Source organism: Bufo gargarizans, chromosome 9, assembly GCF_014858855.1.
Source record: "Bufo gargarizans isolate SCDJY-AF-19 chromosome 9, ASM1485885v1, whole genome shotgun sequence".
In the NCBI taxonomy this organism is placed as follows: Eukaryota; Metazoa; Chordata; class Amphibia; order Anura; family Bufonidae; genus Bufo; species Bufo gargarizans.
In genome coordinates, this window is record NC_058088.1 from 40,378,172 (window position 1) to 40,397,336 (window position 19,165).

At 44.0% G+C, this 19,165-nt stretch overlaps 1 protein-coding gene across 1 annotated transcript in view; it reads right to left on the reverse strand.

Annotated features, from left to right (window-relative positions):
- Positions 1-1,295: 1,295 nt before the first annotated feature.
- The window catches only part of GPC3 (glypican 3), a 632,623-nt gene continuing 614,753 nt past the window's right edge, over positions 1,296-19,165 (reverse strand). Inside the window, exon 8 of the mRNA XM_044268393.1 lies at positions 1,296-1,657. Coding sequence (XP_044124328.1) covers positions 1,476-1,657 — 182 coding nt within the window. The 3' untranslated portion in view covers positions 1,296-1,475. The remainder of the gene's footprint in view (positions 1,658-19,165) is intronic.

Genomic DNA, 19,165 nt, shown 5'->3' on the forward strand with positions numbered 1-19,165 from the left:
ATCACCTGCTCGCTAGTAGAGGGGACCACTGCTATGACATGCAGCGATCTCCTCCACAGCATGGGGAGGAGCGATCGCTATGCCATTGCTCATCTCCATTCTGTCTAGTTGTTTGCCGCCAGCAAATCCTCATGTTTCAGTATGCGTTTGCTAGTTCATCAGGTAATCAGCGGCTAGTATTACACTGCCAGATGATTGCTGATGAGAATTACTACAAACACCCATTAGCAATTATCTGGCAGAAAGTCTGCTAGTATAATACAGCCTTAGGCCTCATGCACACGACCGTATTTATTTAGCGGTCTGCAAAAAACGGATCCGGAAAAAATACAGATGACGTCCGTGTGCATTATTGTCTGTAATGCAGGCAATAATAGGACATGTTCTATTTTTGTGCGGAACAGACATACGGAAAGGGAATGCACACGGAGTTACTTCAATTTTTTTTGTGGACCCAATGAAATAATTGGTTCCGTATACGGTACGCAAAAAAAATAAAAATAAATGGAAAGGACACGGAAAGAGAATATGTTTGTGTGCATGAGCCCTTAACTCTAGGTTGGCTTACGTTGAGACAGATTTTTATGCCAGAATTGTGGCACAATTATGGTGCATCTCAGACCCTGTCCCTTTGCAACTAAGCCCCTCCCCTTTCTAAGCCCCACCCTTTGTTTATGTTACTTTCACACTCGCGTTTTTGGCCTTCTATTTGTGATATCCGTTTAGGGCTCTCACAAGCGGTCCAAAACTGATTAGTTTTGCCCTAATGCATTCTGAATGAAAAATGATCCGCTCAGAATGCATCAGTTTGCCTCCGTTCAGTCTCCATTCCGCCTTGGAGGCGGACACCAAAACGCTGCCTGCAGCGTTTTGGTGTCCGTCTGACGAAACTGATTCAAATGGATCCGTTCTGACACACATTGCAAGTCAATGGGAATAGATCCGTTTTCTCTGACACAATCTGGCATAATAGAAAACTGATCTGTCCCCCATTGACTTTTAATGGCGTTCATGACGAATTCGTCTTGGCTATGTTACAGATAATACAAACGGATCCATTCATGACGGATGCGTGGGGTTGTATTATTGTAATGGATCCGTTTTTGCAGATTCATGACGGATCCACCCAAAACGCGGGTGTGAAAGTAGCATGTTGGGGGAAAGTGTAGAAACCCAAGATGGGCCAGACTGCCCCAATTTGAGCTATTTTTTAGACAGAATTTTGGCAAACAAATAGTAAATCTGGACCAACGCATTCATGGAGTGACTTAAAAACAACACCAAACATCTGTGAATAAAATCTGTGAACAAAGAAATGTTCTTTATTAATACATTAATAATATTACTATATAAAATTCATTTTTTGTTGTTCTCCAAGAAGACTTTACAATGGCCCGAGAAATGTTATAAATTGTAAAATTCAGCTAGGAACATTATGTAGCTACCAGAACAGGGAAGGATTAAGACTTGGAGGATCAGTTCACTGAGACAAGTCCTAACAAGGTGATTGTGAGGGAAAGAAGTGGTGCGGCAGGGACAGTCTTTATGCTGTCACTTCTAGGCTGGAGGGGAGTTGTTTCTCTGCCATTCTGATCCTGCTGGTTTCGCATCTGCTTGTTAAATGGAACGTCGTCGATATCCAAATCATAGTTCAGTTCTAAAAACAAGAAGACATGAGAATTACTTCCGTTGCAAACCTAATAAACATCCAGGAGGTTTACAAAAGCAAATTTTTTGTCAAATGTACTCCTTTTAAACGAATTAAGCATTTTTGATATTTTATCAAGTAAAAACCAGAGCCTTAAAGGGGTTGTGCAAGAATTGGGGGGGGGGGGGGGGCGTGTTGGTAAATCCCCCTATTCTGCCAGATTTACAGAGGGAAGATGACTTGCCTGCTTCTCAGCGCTAGCTCCCTGCTCCTTCTCCTGCATGCCGGGCTCCAGCAATGTCAACATTTGATTTGACATGGCTGCAGCAGTGTCCACCTCCTCTTGTGTCATGACAAATAGTTACATGACACAAGGGAAGATGGATACGGCTGCGACAAGTGATTGGCTGTGGCCATGTCAAACCCGATGTTGACATTGCTGGAGTCCAGGCCTACAAGAGAAGAAGCAGGGAGCATCGCGGATAATGGGGAGGGGATAACACCACATAACACACTGAAGGAATAGACCGGAGTCTAGGACTCAAAGCTAAGGGAGAGGGATAGTGACCTCCTAGGAATCTCTAGCCCTCTCCCTGACTCCTGCCAGTATGAGTAGACCCTGAAGGTGGAAATACTCATACACCGGAACCTTAGCCCTGGAGACCCTTGAAGTCCCTATGAGTGGTGGCATGAAATGAGACTACTAGGTTCTTTCCCAGATGAAGGAACCAGCGTCTCCCTGAGGCCTAGACAACAACACATTGTATCACAGAGAGAAATAACTTTTCATCTTTTACTATCATTGGTTAAAATATTACCCCATCTAGATATAATTTTAGGCTAAGTCAAATAGATAGACAAGGCCTTACTTTGGACGTATCCATGATAGTACAGTCCGATATATAAAACATTACGGCAACTTACAGTTAGACTGACTGTGGACCTGGCCAGACGGTGAATGAGAGGTGAAGTCTGGGCCGGGGATAGATGAGGAAGGGGGGTAAACCAAATCCCTAATGCATCCCTCAATGTACCCCTGCCTACAGGCGGAGCACCTGCCCCGAAAGGGGTGACCCCACCTCTCAGTGGCTAAGCCCTTGCTGTCGCCTAGTATTACCCTGCCTGTGAGGATTGAAGATGTTCGTCCCTTCTTAGCAGCTTGTCCCGACGCGTTTCCCCAGTATTCGGAAAAACTGGTTCATCAGGGGACTGAGGATAAGTGATAAGATCTTCACAAACTTCAATTCTAATAGTTGTTGAATAAAAAATAAGTTGTTGCAGGTTTCACTAAGGGTAATTGCCCATCTGATATTCTGGAGCAAAAAATTATGGTAGTTATATAGCAGACCTCCTGGTGTAGTAAGGTGCACTAGTATTGCTAAATAGATGATCTAAATACCTGTTTTTGGCGCCTAGAAAACTGACCCACCTCCTGGATAACCCAATGACTGCCTTAGTATTGAACAAAGCGCTACTTCCGGTATTTGGAATGCACGCGGCGCTGGTGGAACGCACATGTGATCCCAAAAACCGGAAGTGAGCGGGCGTCATTCTCCTCGTCACTTCCTGCCTATGGAACGCATGCAGGAGTGTGGGAGAAGATCAAGGAAGTAGATAGCGATGCTGCCCACATGAATAAAAGGGGGAGGGGAGGAATAATACATATTTAAGTTCTAGATCCATGATTTTATAAAAAAAATAGTGCATCTTTGTAAACAGAACGTCCCACATACTTATAGAAGGGGTGTATAAAGAAAGGGACTGGATAAATAAACTGTAATGACATATATTAATGTAAAAAAAACAGGCCCCCCCATTGCGATATATATCAGAATGAACCAATTTCGGTCCGATATTAAGCAGGTTATTCTAAACTCACACACTCATTTGAAAAGATCACCATAGAGTACGGTTATTATATGAAAAAGAGGGAGACTAAATAAAACAACCGAAGGAAATCTGTTCATTTAGTCCCATGGGACATACTGTTTTGAGGCGGTATATCCACTGGGCTTCTTTGCGGAGAATTCTGTTATCCCAGTCGCCTCCCCTTGGTGACTGCCTTATAACTTCGATGACCTGGAATTTGTGGGTACTCACATCCCCTTCATGTACCTTAAGTACATGAAGGCGATCGGTTTGTCTCTGCGATTCCTTACATCACCCAGGTGTTCTCCAACGTCTCCTAAGTTCGTGTTTAGTTTTTCCAACATAGCTTAAGGGACAGCTGCAGGTGCATAGATAAATGACCCCTTGGGTACAACAGTTAGCGAAATCCTGTATAGTATATGTTATCCCTGTGCTAACACTGGTAAACACTTTAGATTGTAGAATAAAGGGGCAACAAACACAGTCTCCACCACATTTGTAAGTTCCCGTTGGTTTGGGATTAAGCCATGTAGTGGTTCCTACTGTTTTTTGGTAATGACTGTGTACCAATCTGTCCTTTAAGGATCGTCCACGTCTATATGTAATCGCAGGTCTAGGGGGGAGCACATCTTTTATGTCTAAATCAGTCAGGAGAACATCCCAATATCTACTTAGGATACCCCTAACTTTCTGATTCTGATGATCAAATGTGCCGATAATTCTGATGACATTACCCCCTTTTTTATCACTCTGAGTCGTTTTAACTAACAAGGCTTGGCGTTCAATTTTTCTAGAGTGTTGAAAAGCATCCCTCAGAACTTGATTGGGATATCCCCGTTTTTGGAATCTCTTACACATATCGGCTGCCTGGTGATGGAATGATTCATATGAGGAACAGTTTATTCTAACTCTAAGATATTGTCCCTTTGCGATACCACATTTTAAACTCTCAGGGTGATAGCTGTCCCACCGCAACAGGCTATTAGTAGCCGTTGGTTTTCTGTAAGTTTCGGTATGCAGCTCACCCTGACGCTTAGTGATGCGTATATCCAAAAAGGCAATGCTGTATCTGTTACTCTCATACAGTATGTGAATCTGAGACCTATATTGTTGATATTAAGGTGATTAACAAATTCAGAGAAGGAGTCACTGTTGCCATCCCATATGATAAACAAGTCGTCAATGTATCTACCCCAGAATAATATATTCGGGGCCCATTGACGACATGGCTCATTAAACACAATGGTGTCCTCCCACCAGCCCAGGAATAGATTGTCATAACTGGGCGCACAGGGGCTACCCATTGCCGTACCCCTGAGCTGGTGGGGGAAATGCATCCCAAATATAAAGTAGTTGTGCGTCAATATAAATTCAAGTGACTGGATAACAAAATCTGAATGAGACTTGTATTGAGTCCCTCTTGTACTGAGGAAATATTCTACAGCTGTAATCCCCCATTTATGAGGGATGCTGGCATACAAAGCCTCTACATCAATAGACGCCAACAAAACATTATCATCTACTTGGATAGTGTCGATCTTAAGTAGTAGATCCGTCGTATTTCTAATATAAGAGGGCAAGGCTGACACAAAGGGACGCAAAATGTTATCAACATATGTGCCGAGACTATGGGTGATTGATCCTACCCCTGATACAATGGGACGGCCCAGAAGGGGGGGGTACCCTTTATGGATTTTGGGAAGTGAGTAGAAAGTGGGAATCTGTGGGTGTGATGGTACCAATAATTTCATCTCATCCTTAGAAATCCAACCCTTCTCAAGGGCTTGTATAAGGATAGACTCTAAGTGGTCAGAAAACCCAGCTGTCAGATTTAATGGAAGAATGGAGGAGCATGTCCTGTCATCCAATAATTTAAGACACATATTGTGATATGTGGGATGATCCATTATCACAATATTGCCACCTTTATCAGATGGTTTGCATACACACACAAACGAACAACAAAATGCAAAACAAAATGCACTTAGCTTAAAGAAGAATGGAGGAGCAGGAGATCCAAGGGATCAACACACCAGCTCAACCAACTCCAGCAGGAAATCTCAACTGCATGGTAAGCAGTGTGAGTCAGAACTAAATAGAGCCTCAGTAATGACCACAAGCTGCACATGACAAGAGTTGTGGTTATTACCAAACAGCACTGCAAGATGAAAACAGAGAGACTGTCAGATACCCTCACGTGCCGCCAGTCTCTCAGATCTTCTCACCTCTGTCATGGGAAGGACCGTGACAGGGAGCTAGCGCTGAGAAGCAGGTAAGACGTCTTCCCTCTGTAGATATGGCAGAATGAGGGGGTTTGCCAACACACTTCATTCTTGCACAACCCCTTTCTTCAACTACCCACCCACCAAGAGGGACCTTTCAAGGGAAGTATAGTTACGTGCCTTGGTCGACAAGTTACCATTGTGGCCAGTCATTGGTTGCAGCAGCACAACAAGAACCTTTTATGTACTAGTAGTTTAGATGTGGGGCCTAAACCAAAGTGAAAACAATGATGGTGGGCCCACAGAGCCGAGTATCAGGGAGCAGGTAAGTATGCTTCCCTAGACAGGGCCCCCTTGTATGGGTTGGGGATAATTTAGAAGTTGAAAAATCCCTTTAAACAGTGTCATATAACAGAACTCAGCTTTTGAGTCAGAACATAAGTATTTGACCATTTACATCATGATCTTCCATTGATAAAAACTTATCATGAGGGCTCCGAGTAGTCAACACAAGTTAATGGATGTGTACATACTTCTGAAGGGTGACAAGGTGTAAACTAAAGCAAAAAGGTTACCAGAATGTAGACCGGGGGGGGGGGGGGGGGGGTGCAATTTATGAAACTGGCTACAAGAAAAAACTTTCTCTATTGCCCATAATAACTAATATCAAAGCAGCTTTCATTTTTCAAGAGAAGAATACAAGCTAAAAGCTAAACTGTGATTGGTTGCTATGGGTAAGAAAGACAGTTTTAATCTATTCTAGACTGCTTCATAAATCTCCACCATGATTATACAACTGGGATCAAAAGAGCTCTTCAAAATGCAATATTAGTTCTTATTTAGTTCATTTAACCCTTTCTTCCCCCCACTTATTTGGTAAAAGCCAAGAGACAAGCCTAGTAAAGCTCTGAACACTAGAGGACTACAGAGTTGGCCAGTAAAAGCAATGTATACCATGGGCACCCATCCATTTTAATGGATTCCCCTGTTATGGTTATGTTTTATTGCAATGACACTGTAGGGAAAACACATTAAGGAGTTCCTGCAGGACTTCAACATTCATGTGATAGGCCATTCATATTTGATCAATCGGAGAGGAGGAAATTCAGTACTAGGTACAGCCACCCATAGGAACAAACCACTGAGCCCATATAAACAGTGAAAGGCATTGCCGGACTGGCCATAGACCCTACAGAGAAATTTCCCTGTGGGCCAATGTCCAGGGTGTCACCCGAGCCCCCTTCATGGCTGCTGGCTAGGTACATAAGGATTTGATGCTCTCAGCATTAATTCATTTAATACTAGGAGCATCAGGTACTTATGCACCTGGCCAATGGCTGCAGGTGCCCTCCTGAAAGCAACTGTATCACCATTCTCAGAAGGAAGCACAGCTCAGCAGGGAGTGTGTGAAAATCCTATTCACCCTAATAGACCTCTATTAGGGTGAATAGTAGAAGGGATCAAAAGATCCCAGGTTGTAGCCCCCCAAGGGGGTTACAAGTTATTACTGTAAAGATAAAAAGTTTAAAGTATTAAAAGCTTAAATCAATCCCCCATTTCTCAATTTTACATATAAAAATATATTAGCAATAAAAAAATAAACACATCTGGTATCGCATGTCCAAAAATGTCAACTATTAAAAATTTAAATAAATATTCCTGTTCGGGCAAGGAAACCCTGAAGACGCCATGTCTGGTAACGAAACATGTTGGGGGGCAGACTATGATCAGTTTTTAAGCTTATCAGAAGATGCTCTGTAGTAATTGTGAGTAGGATCAGCAGTCTGTCAGAAGAAGGATGGAGCTCCAGTGAGTGCGCAACAACTGGGTCCTGGCCAGGCAGCCTGCAAACTGAAACACTGTTACAAACATGGCAACAAATGTGCCAGTAACTTGGCAAACATACAGAGCGCCTCTGCAACAGTTTTAAAGCACCTCCAATTGCTTTTAAGAGAGAAATTAAAAGTGAAGTTTTAAAAGTACAAATTAGGCAAATGCAAGAAGTGGGGATTTGTGGTCAGCAGACCAACTGTAAATTGTGAAAATTCCACCACACGTTTAGCATCTTGTAGGGTCATCTTGAAATTGCTGAGAAACCTAGGTCAGGATTTGGGGGATCCTATATCTCATTATACAAGAATCGTGTTGTGCATTATTCTTGTAGGTTTGTATAAATCTTGTGTTGTAACATCATTGAGTTGATCACTGTGCGCTTAACATCACTATTCTGATATCATGTAGTACAACATCACTATGAGCATTATTGTGCTACTGTGCACTTTATTACACTATTGTAACATAATTCTGAGCATTTCTTCAGTACTGTGACATCACCGTGGGCATTATCCCCATAGTGTGACATCACTGTGTGCATTATCTCTGTGCATTTGGGAGACCAAAATAACCATTAAACTTTCTGCTAAAAGTGCTCGTGTTTGAGTTGGGCCCAATTCCAAGGTTTGCTATAAGTCCTAATGGTTACTTGTTAAGCCCCTGACAGTAGAGTTCCTCCAGCGTAAAAATGTGATCAACATGGCTCTTGGGAAAGATCCCCCACCAATACTTTCCATCAGGGGGACCTCTAATGGAATGTGAACACCACTAGATTCTAATGTGAACTATTTAATTAGCAAGACTTGTTATTTTTGTCATCTTAATGCCCCGTATAGTTGTGTATCTGTGCTATCAATACTCAGTACAACTGAATCATATCACTTATCTTGCCAGCTCAAGAGCTTGCATGCAAAGTTTAGATAACTATGATAAATGACTCATTTATTGTAACAATAATTGCATTAATTTAATCTCTCCAGGCTCGGAAATGCTAGTTTAGAAGAAACTTTACAAATTCCATTCAATGACATAAAAGAAATAAATCTGCAAGATTTATTTTACACTTGAAACTGTTGTAGGTTAATTTAAGTCAAGCTGATCTAGGAACTTCTAAATTCCTTGGAATGTCCTGTGACCCCCCAAAAGGGTCTAGTTCAGACATGTCCAGTTTCGCTATTTGTATGGATTAGTCTTACTAAAAGGTCATCTCCTGCAGTCCGATAAATGACAGAACAGTCAGGGGTCTGAGCAGAGTTCGGCCGCTGTGTTATCACATGACACATGGAAAATTGCTGATAAAAATGTTTTTACAATAGTTCTGTGGTCTATGGCTGGGAAGTTTTTAAGAAAAGCTCCATCTTTACATTGCCTTAAAGGAGCTGTCTAGAAGAAAAAAACCTCTCTACTAAGACATAGGGCAGGGATCAGCAACCTTTGGCAGGCCAGCTGTTGTGACACTGTTGTAGTTTCACAACAGCTGGAGTGCTGAAGGTTGCTGATCCCTGGCATAGGGAGTCAATAGAAGAATTCTCCCAATGATAATTCTCCTCCATCAACTGTGTAATGCTCCACTTTGCCTGTGGAGGCACTGTAAGGAGACTGAACACTTTCTTCAGTAATCCCACCCAGATCACAGCTGATCCCTGGTGGTCCCAGCAGGCAGGCACTCTAAGATCAGCTTACTGTTGGTGGAACCTTGCTAACAGAAAGTGCAAGATGCCATAAGCATCCATCAAGAATGTGAATTATTGGAAATTAATGACATTGCAGGTTTACATTGTTGTTTCAAAGTCACGTTTCCATAGTCAAAATGAATATGTAAATTCTGCTAGTATCACATGGGGGTTTTGTAGTCCAGGAGCATATGTAACTACAGTGGCTGCAAAAACTGCAGATGCCCAATGGCCCCCGCCACCTCACAAGGCAGCAAAGCTATCAATGCCAAATGATGTAGGGTTATAAGGGTCATGCCACGGATTTTGACCAGTATTTTCCCTAACTGTAAGGAAGCACACTAGTTACATCTGCCTACGTTCAGCTGTGAACAGTGAGGCCACTATATGTTGACCTGGGACCACTGTGTTGGAGTGGATGCTTTGCATGAACATCACACAATTGCATTAGCTCCAGCTCTGGCCACTCGCTGATAAGATTATTTCCCATGTTACACAGTAACACCTGTTTAAAAAGCATAGAAAACAAAATTACCCTGTGCAAATGTTCTCGTGACATCTCAATTAAGAGAAACCAGGGCTCGAATAATCTGCTATAAACAAAGCAATGGGAATCAGTCTTATTAGCACCTCATTTAGGGCCTTTAATTGTATTAATTGCTTTGTATTCATCATGTGTTAGCTTATTCCAACTAGTATCTTCACCCTGCCCTAACATCCAATTTTTTCCCCCCGCAAAGGTCAGGGCAATGGTTCTTGGTTTTCCCAAATACAACTGTGCAGAAGCACCAATTTGTAGCACTTCCATGGCCTCTATGACTATACATATAATTTTCACCAAGAAGGGTGTATGCAAAGAGTTATCTTCCCAAGAAAGGTGACTATTAGAGATTCCACTTAGGAAATTCGTTGACACTTCGTTTAGTGGTAAAAGGTGAATTGCATTATGGATTCCGTTACCATGGACCATAACGCAATTCTATGACAGAATGCATAACGGAAAGCCTTTAGAGGCATACCGTTATTTCTTCTGTCATATTAGAAGTCTATGGCCTGCATAACGGATCCGTCCAGTTTCCGTTATGCACGAGAGGACTCCAGCATAACGTAATTTCATAAGCATAAATTTTCTCATCTCTAGGGACTATGTCTAGACCACGATGTGCCTTTGTGGAAAAATACAATAGTAACTAAAGTAATAGGCTGTTTTTGAGTATTACTCTTCCCAAATACATCATTGTCAATACGCCCAAGGCGTAAACCTATGGAATTTAAAAACAGAATCTTTTAAACACTGCCCAATGGTTCAACTATGATATATGGTGGGTTGATCATCTGCTGCTGCATTGGGAGTCTGCCATCAGATATTTCCCATAGAGAAAGCAGTTACAGGGGAGACCCTAAAGTAAAAGAAAACCTCAACCTAAATTTAAAATGCCCTCCACGGTCACTTATGAGGTCTGTTGCAGTGTCACGGCTGAGGATGGGGGAAACCCTCAGCCGTGCGATGGTGGAAGATGGTCGCTGCTTGACCAGGACGACAGGATTAGGGAGCAGGTCACCTCCTATCGCGTCCCTAACCTGACCCTAACTCCTAGCTGCATGGGCCGACCTTTAAGGTAGGAGGACCCATGCTCAGGAACCTCGGAGCCCTAACTCACCCTCCGACCGGTCCCTGGACAAGGAGTCAGCGTAAGACAACCTGTTCCTTCTGGATACGGAGAAACAGGAGTCTCACTGGCCAAGCTGCAAGGAAGGGAGAACAAGTACACCCTATGGCAATGGCAGGTACTTGCCACAAGCATAACACTCACCTGCCACAGACACAAAGCCTGGAACCCATGTGGAAGTACTGACCACAGACAACAGGACTCAGCACACAACACACACAACACACAGGAACCCAGGACCATAGGTGCAATAAACAAGCATAAAACCAAACACATCTTCTAGACACCAAACAACATTATATTTGCTATGACCAGAAGGATGGCCCCCACTGGCAATTGGTAAGTAACCAGGAGGATGTCTCCAGCCAGCATGGCTGAAGCACCCTCTCTGGCTACTGCCTACAACTGAGGCTATATAGGGCCAAGAGGCCACACCCAACAATCAGACACACCCCGTGACTCACACACACAGAAAGGAAGTTAACCCTTCCAAAACCACAGAAGGGAAAACACAACTTAAAGGGGAAGTGTCCAATCAACAAACACACTGTGGCTGTTGCTGCAGGCAACGAAATGGGTGGCAACCGTGTCCTGGGAGTCAGCCCAAAGGCCGGGACACTGCCACCACATGTATACTACGACCAAACGTTGCCACGGGCAACCACAGTGAGGGGAAGATGTAAGTGCACACAACACAGAGTGCACACAGACATACCAAAGTGCATACAAACGCGCACACAACTCCAAGGGAACCGCACACATAGCTGTTGTCTGCGGCAACCGCACTTGAGGCCGACAACATTATGCCTCCAGCTGCGGTTGACACTACAACCCAAACCGCGGGCAACTGTATGCGGCTCCCAAGGAGTCACGGCCATAACATGGTCGTGACACTCCCACCCCTCAAAGCCCCCCCCCACCAAAAAAAAAACTCGGGAGGGACTCAGACAAGGGGATAGGAGAAGGGAACGTCCACTCTCAGGACATGGTTCCCAGGAAGTCGCTGCCAGCTGCATCCTCTCCCAGCACACACTCAGCCAGTCCAGCGAGGCCTGCAGCCCGACACAGCGACACAGGGGAGAGAACCACTGAGAATGGACGAGGGGACTCTCCACTCACGTCCCCACTCCAGTCGCTGCCAGCAGACACTCCTAACCAGCACGCAGCCGGACCACTTATGGAGTGCTGCCAGCAAACGACCAGAGATGGGAACATGGAGAGGGACGAGGGATCACCAACACGGACATGGAAGGTAAGGTGGCGGGGAATAAGCCACCAACCGTGCCGTTAACGGTGATCCCCCGGAACGCTCTCCCTCCGGAGAACGCGCATGCAGGCCACAAGAGGATGGCACTGCATGCCGCACCCTCTTTCGAAGGTGTGCATACCGCACACCAAACAAACACCACAAGTGCAAGATAAAATTAGGGGACGCCTAACGAGGCAACGGTGAAGGGATGGCGGGGAACGCCACTCACCGCGCCGTCAGCGGCGAAACCCCCATAACGCTTTCCCTCCGAAGAGCACGCATGCACCCCATCAACCTATGGCGATGCATGCTTTACCCTCTTTCGAGGGAGACCAGGTGAGGAGCCCTTCTGGTCATACTGTCACGGCTGAGGATGGGGGAAACCCTCAGCCGTGCGATGGTGGAAGATGGTCGCTGCTTGACCAGGACGACAGGATTAGGGAGCAGGTCACCTCCTATCGCGTCCCTAACCTGACCCTAACTCCTAGCTGCATGGGCCGACCTTTAAGGTAGGAGGACCCATGCTCAGGAACCTCGGAGCCCTAACTCACCCTCCGACCGGTCCCTGGACTAGGAGTCAGGGTAAGACAACCTGTTCCTTCTGGATACGGAGGAACAGGAGTCTCACTGGCCAAGCTGCAAGGAAGGGAGAACAAGTACACCCTATGGCAATGGCAGGTACTTGCCACAAGCATAACACTCACCTGCCACAGACACAAAGCCTGGAACCCATGTGGAAGTACTGACCACAGACAACAGGACTCAGCACACAACACACAACACACGGAAACCCAGGACCATAGGTGCAATAAACAAGCATAAAACCAAACACATCTTCTAGACACCAAACGACATTATATTTGCTATGACCAGAAGGATGGCCCCCACTGGCAGTTGGTAAGTAACCAGGAGGATGTCTCCAGCCAGCATGGCTGAAGCACCCTCTCTGGCTACTGCCTACAACTGAGGCTATATAGGGCCAAGAGGCCACACTCAACAATCAGACACACCCCGTGACTCACACACACAGAAAGGAAGTTAACCCTTCCAAAACCACAGAAGGGAAAACACAACTTAAAGGGGAAGTGTCCAATCAACAAACACACTGTGGCTGTTGCCGCAGGCAACGACATGGGTGGCAACCGTGTCCTGGGAGTCACGGCCAAAACCGCGGGCAACTGTATGCGGCTCCCAAGGAGTCACGGCCATAACATGGTCGTGACATGCAGCCAGCCAAAGCACCACGCCCTCATGACCTAAAATATGTCCTTATATGTGTTTTCATCAACATCCTTTAAAATATTCATTTATGAAGGGAGTTGTAATTTTGTAATGTTTTACCTTTTATTGCTCCCGTTCTGGGCTGTTGTCCATGCAGCTCTTATTTCCTGTGATCTGTCCATGGGCGGGGCAGTGATAGGGAAGTGTCTATGTAACTAGCAAGGTGGGAGGAGCTATAAACTAGCTGGGTGCTGTTAGGGGCGGGGCCGGAGCTGTGGCAGAGAAAGGAGAAGTGCATCATGGGTTTGGTTGGATTGAGCAATAGTAAGTGCTACATACAGGATATAAAACTAGGGTAATTTGGGTCAGGAGAGTCCAAATTGGAAAGAGAGACGTACAAGTAAGCAATTACGTAAACATGTCTGTAAAAAAAAAACATAGAAATCCTGGGAAAAAAAACCTTTAATATCAAAAGGGCCAAGATGGAAGCAAAAAATAATTTGAAAACTTTAACGCAACTTTATGCTATTAAAATAAATACATAGGGGGTCATTTATTAAGACAGGTGATTTATATGCCAGTCTTAATCCCCTTGCGCTGGTGGTGGATGCGCCAACGTTTTGTAGAGGTGCAGGCTTCTATATAACCTTGGCGCTTGGTGCCCCTGGCCATGCAACATGCTTTAAACTATGCCAGCTCCCTTACTAACATAGTTTAAAGGGAACCTGTCATCAACTTTATGCTGACCTCACTGAGGGCAGACTGACAGAAATGCTGATGTCAGCGATGTGTCACTCATGGGCTAAAAGTAAGTGGTTGCTGAGAACCAGCATCATAATCATTGCAGCCCAGGCCTTGAAAAGAGTCAAATCTACCTGAGAAGAGTCCTGGTTATTCATAATCTCCTGCTCTCATCGCCCATCATAACCAGGACTCTTCTCAGGTGGCCGGGACTCTTTTCCAGGCCCAGTCTACAATGATTGTGATGTTGGTTCTCGGCAACCACTTATTTTTAACTTATAAATGACAGACCGCTGAAATCTACTCGCCTGTCTCTACTTTATTCTGCAGTTAGTATGGGCAGCATAACGTTGATGACAGGTTCCCTTTAAGACCATTTTCCACGCCATAAACTGAAGTAGAAAATTATGAATGAGACGGGCCAGCCGGCCCGCATTCTCTTCCCCACCAATGCCAAGGCCCCTTTTCCGCCACCTTGGAAAAGTGGAGTGAGAGTGGAAAAGTCTGAGATTTTGCTGCAAAATCCCTCTGTGACAAAATCTGCAACGAAATACACCAAAAAGTGGCATAAAAACAATGTTACCCCATAATATTTTTTGTATATTTCGCCTATGACAAAAAATATATAGACAATGGTACAAAAGTAAAGACTCGTGTACCAGGTATGAAACATATGCAGTAAAAAAAAAAAAGTTAAAAAATCAGCATAACAAAAAAATTAATTATAGCTGTCAAAGCCACATATACTAAATTAAGCTCAACAAAGGGAAATATCCTGCTTCAGAAGGGGTTTATTTCTTAGTTTTAAGCATAGGAATGACTGGCCACCAAATGTCAGTCAGCAATGTGGAAATCCTATGGAAAATCACTATATGCCAAAATGGTTATGTTTATGTTCCTTAAATAATCAGTCCCAAATGCTAGAAATTAGTTCTATAGAACATAACAAATTGAGAATTGCTGTAAATTTTTCTCGGTTCATAATGATTAAACGCTATGTTCATAAAAGCAAATGTATGGGCATGCGAACAAGATTTACAATTTCAACAATGGGAAAGATTTTCCACGTAGAAAATGATTTCCACCATTACAGATCTTGCAATGCATGCCGCTTTAAAGCCGGCCATAGACATAAAGTTTAAAGGGAACCTGTCACCGGGATTTTGTGTATAGAGCGGAGGACATGGGTTGCTAGATGGCAGCTAGCACGTCCGCAATACCCAGTCCCCATAGCTCTGTGTGCTTTTATTGTGTGAAAAAAAAACGATTTGATACATATGAAAATTAACATAAAAGAGTCATATCTTACTGGTGTGACCAGAGAAGAGTCATATCTTCAAGCTCTGACTCATTTCAGGTTAATTTGCATATGTATCAAATCGTTTTTTTTTACACAATAAAAGCACACAGAGCTATGGGGACTGGATATTGCGGATGTGCTAGTGGCCATCTAGCAACCCATGTCCTCAGCTCTATACACAAAATCCCGGTGACAGGTTCCCTTTAAAGTGCAGATGGATGCAAAGAAGTATAAATGTTTTCATTCTATCTCCTCTGTATTTAGGATCCAATAATGATTTGTTTTCAAAATACTGACTAAATCTGTAACATGTGACTAAAGGTTTTCTTAGGCTAGTGGTTTCACACGAGCACTAGGGTCTCACTGCATTCCAGCATTGCTGGAAGCTTGAAAGTCTCCGTCCGCCCTATTAAAGGGGTTGTCTCATCATGGACAATAGGGGCATATCGCTGGGACCCGCACCTATATTGAAAACGGAGCCCCGCAAGTGCTGACTCGGCTATTTCCATCAGCCCCATAGAAATGAATGGGAGCGGGGGCCGCGCATGCATAGTACGCTCCAATTCACTTTTATGGGAGCCAGCTTGGCGGTGGCCGGACCAGAGTTCTCCATTCTCTATATAGGTGGGACCCACACCTATAAGACAATGGGGGCATATCCTAGCGATATGCCCCCATTTTTCTGTGATGAGACAAACCCTTTAACTATAATGGGGACCGGTGGATATCTGTCCGCACCCCAGCAAAGATGCCAACAATCGGCTGGAAGAAAACCACTGGGCTAATGGAAACTACACAGGGGATGAATAATCGTAACTATGATCATTCATCGCCCATACATTCACATTTTGTCAGCACACAACCCTTGTTTACATGGACTGCATTTTTAGGGGATTCGATCGGCCAACAAATGTGTTTAGACGTGCTGATGATAGGCCGATTAACCATTCCTTTTAGTCTAGGAAAACCTGATTACGGGCCAGATTTACAAATTTAAAAAAAATGCCTGAATAAACTCTGAATGACCTCCATGGAAAAATGCTGTATTCGGTCTTATCTGTGGAGGATAAACACATCCCCTGCAGTGCTCTGCACAGCTATACCATGGGAGCCCCCAGAGAACACCGCCTTCAGCTTTACTGTACAATAGCACTCAACACCCTGGTGTGTACCCTCGGCCTTATGGTTGTTAAAGACACGTTATCACCTTATCACATGCTATGCTAATTACCCCAGGAATCCTTAGGGTTTCTTCAAAGCTTGAGACTATGCATATCAGCGCAAACAGCCATCTACTGTTAAAGACCATTTCCCCCCAATGTAAAAATATTCCAAGTAATTATAAGCCTTTGGGTCTCTCTTCTGCCAGGCTGTTAAAAATTCTAATCAGCTATTGCTCGGTTACAACAGTTTTTGGGAAAATTTAGTATGGGTGCCATATGGCATATCCTACCACATGTTAGTGGTGTGGCTGGGTGGAATGGCGATTCTTATGTTCTGGGGAGGGGGGGTACCAACAAACCACTCTGCTCTGTCCAAGATATTTACATACAGGGCTAATGGTACCTTTACCTGGGCAGATTATCTGATTGTTAACAAGCCCCGACCGACTTGCTAAGTGCCATATATACAAGCAGCAATTATAGTTTCTATGTGGATGAATGATTGTTAATATATTTCATTTTCAAACAGTTTGCATTTGTTGGCAGCACATCCCCTACATACATGGGGAGATGTGGTGCCGACAAATAATAATTTTGAATGGCGCATACAGGATGAAATCAGCGGACAAAGAGCATTTGCTTGTTTGTCGGACGTTAGGGAGCAAATTCACATGGCAATGTTGGAATATTAATAATGAAAATAAAAAATATTATATAAAATAATATAATAAAAAAATATAATAGTTCAAATAATTATAATATTATTATTTTCCTATCCACACCCCACGCAGCATAAATTGACCTTCAGTATGGACTTCAAATCTGCACCCTGTCACTTTCCATGGCAATATGTGTGTAAGGCCTCATGCACACGACCGTTTTTTTTTGCGGTCCGCAAAAACTGTTTCCGTTGTTCCGTGATCCATGTCCGTTTTTTCTTCCGTGGGTCTTCCTTGATTTTTGGAGGATCCACGGACATGAAAAATTTAAAAAAAATCTAAGTCAAGTTTGCCTTTGAAATGATAGGAAAAAACGGACACAGATCACGGACACGGATCACGGACGCGGATGACAATCTTGTGTGCATCCGTGATTTTTCACGGACCCGTTGACTTAAATGGGTCCGTGAACCGTTGTCCGTGAAAAAAATAGGACAGGTCCTATTTTTTTCACGGACTGGATGCCAAACGGATGCCAAACGGTGCATTTTCCGATTTTTCCACGGACCCATTGAAAGTCAATGGGTCCGCGGAAAAAAATGGAAAATGGAACAACGGCCGCGGATGCACACAATGGTCGTGTGCATGAGGCCTAATACGGATGTGTGGCATTATCTGCAGCAGACTTTTCCACAGTATTTTCAGTCACATGTGGATGTACCCTAAAAGAAATGGTTCAGCTGTCCCCCAATTTTCCTAAAAAACAGATAATGTTAAAAATTATTTCAATAGTGACCATAGAAAGAATGATTGTACCTGAACCTTCAAAAAAATTTCTTTAACCCCATTACAAATCCCCTTAAAATCATTTTTGTTATATATTTTATTAACTGATTTTACTGTGTTTCTATCAAAACAGGCGCCTAAAATTTGAGCCTGTCTGCGCCACTTTTGACTGCAGCGCGTACAGAATCCGTACACTGTAACCATGTATGCAGGGCACGGATTCTGTGTTCTACAATAGACACTGCAGTAAGCACAGGACTGGTCTGAGCTCACATTGCTGATTCTTCTTGTGTCCGCTCTGCATAGCACATCTGTGCAGAGTCTCCTAGGCTTGAATGGGCACAGGCAGGAGCTCTCTATAGCACATCACTGCTCCTGCTTGTGCCCACTCCACTAAAAGCTCTGCATAGCACATCCCTGCAGGAGACCCGCCATCCTCATCAGGGGCGCACTGGGAACTTAAAGTGGCCATGGAAAAAATACTACAAGATTTGTAGTCTGGTCCAAATTAATGGAAGGCAGGACCAACACAAGTAGGCGGGGCCAGCAAAACCATATTGCGGCACATTATATTATCTCAACAGAGCCAAATACCACAGTAATACTACCCCCAAAACAAAAAAAATATCCCCAAAAACTTCCACTGGCCGTCCGTAAGGAAGACTCAGGCAGCCCTCTGGTCATTGGCCCACCGGGAAATTTCCCTATAAGGTCTATGGTCAATCCACCCCTGATCATTATGCTATGCCATGCTTGTGCGCTCCTGCCTGTCCTGTGCTCGCTGCAGTGCCTACTGTAGAACATAGCATCTGTACACTGCATATACTATTGCTGACCTGCTCTTCTTGCATAAAGTGCCATTTGACATGACATCCTGGAAGCGCACAGGAACAGCTGAGGCCGTGGACAGAAGGAGCGGGGAGCCAGCGGTGGGATGCAGATAAGTATGCTTCCCTTCACAGGTCTGCCCCCCCCCCCCCCAAAGTTGCACAACCTCTTTAAATTAGGGATACACCCGATAATAATTTGTGTATGGGCACCATTACAGAAAAGTTTTACATATCTTTTCATGACCATCCAATATTCGAGAAACCTTGGTAGCTCAGCACTAGGTTTTAATGTTAATTCTGT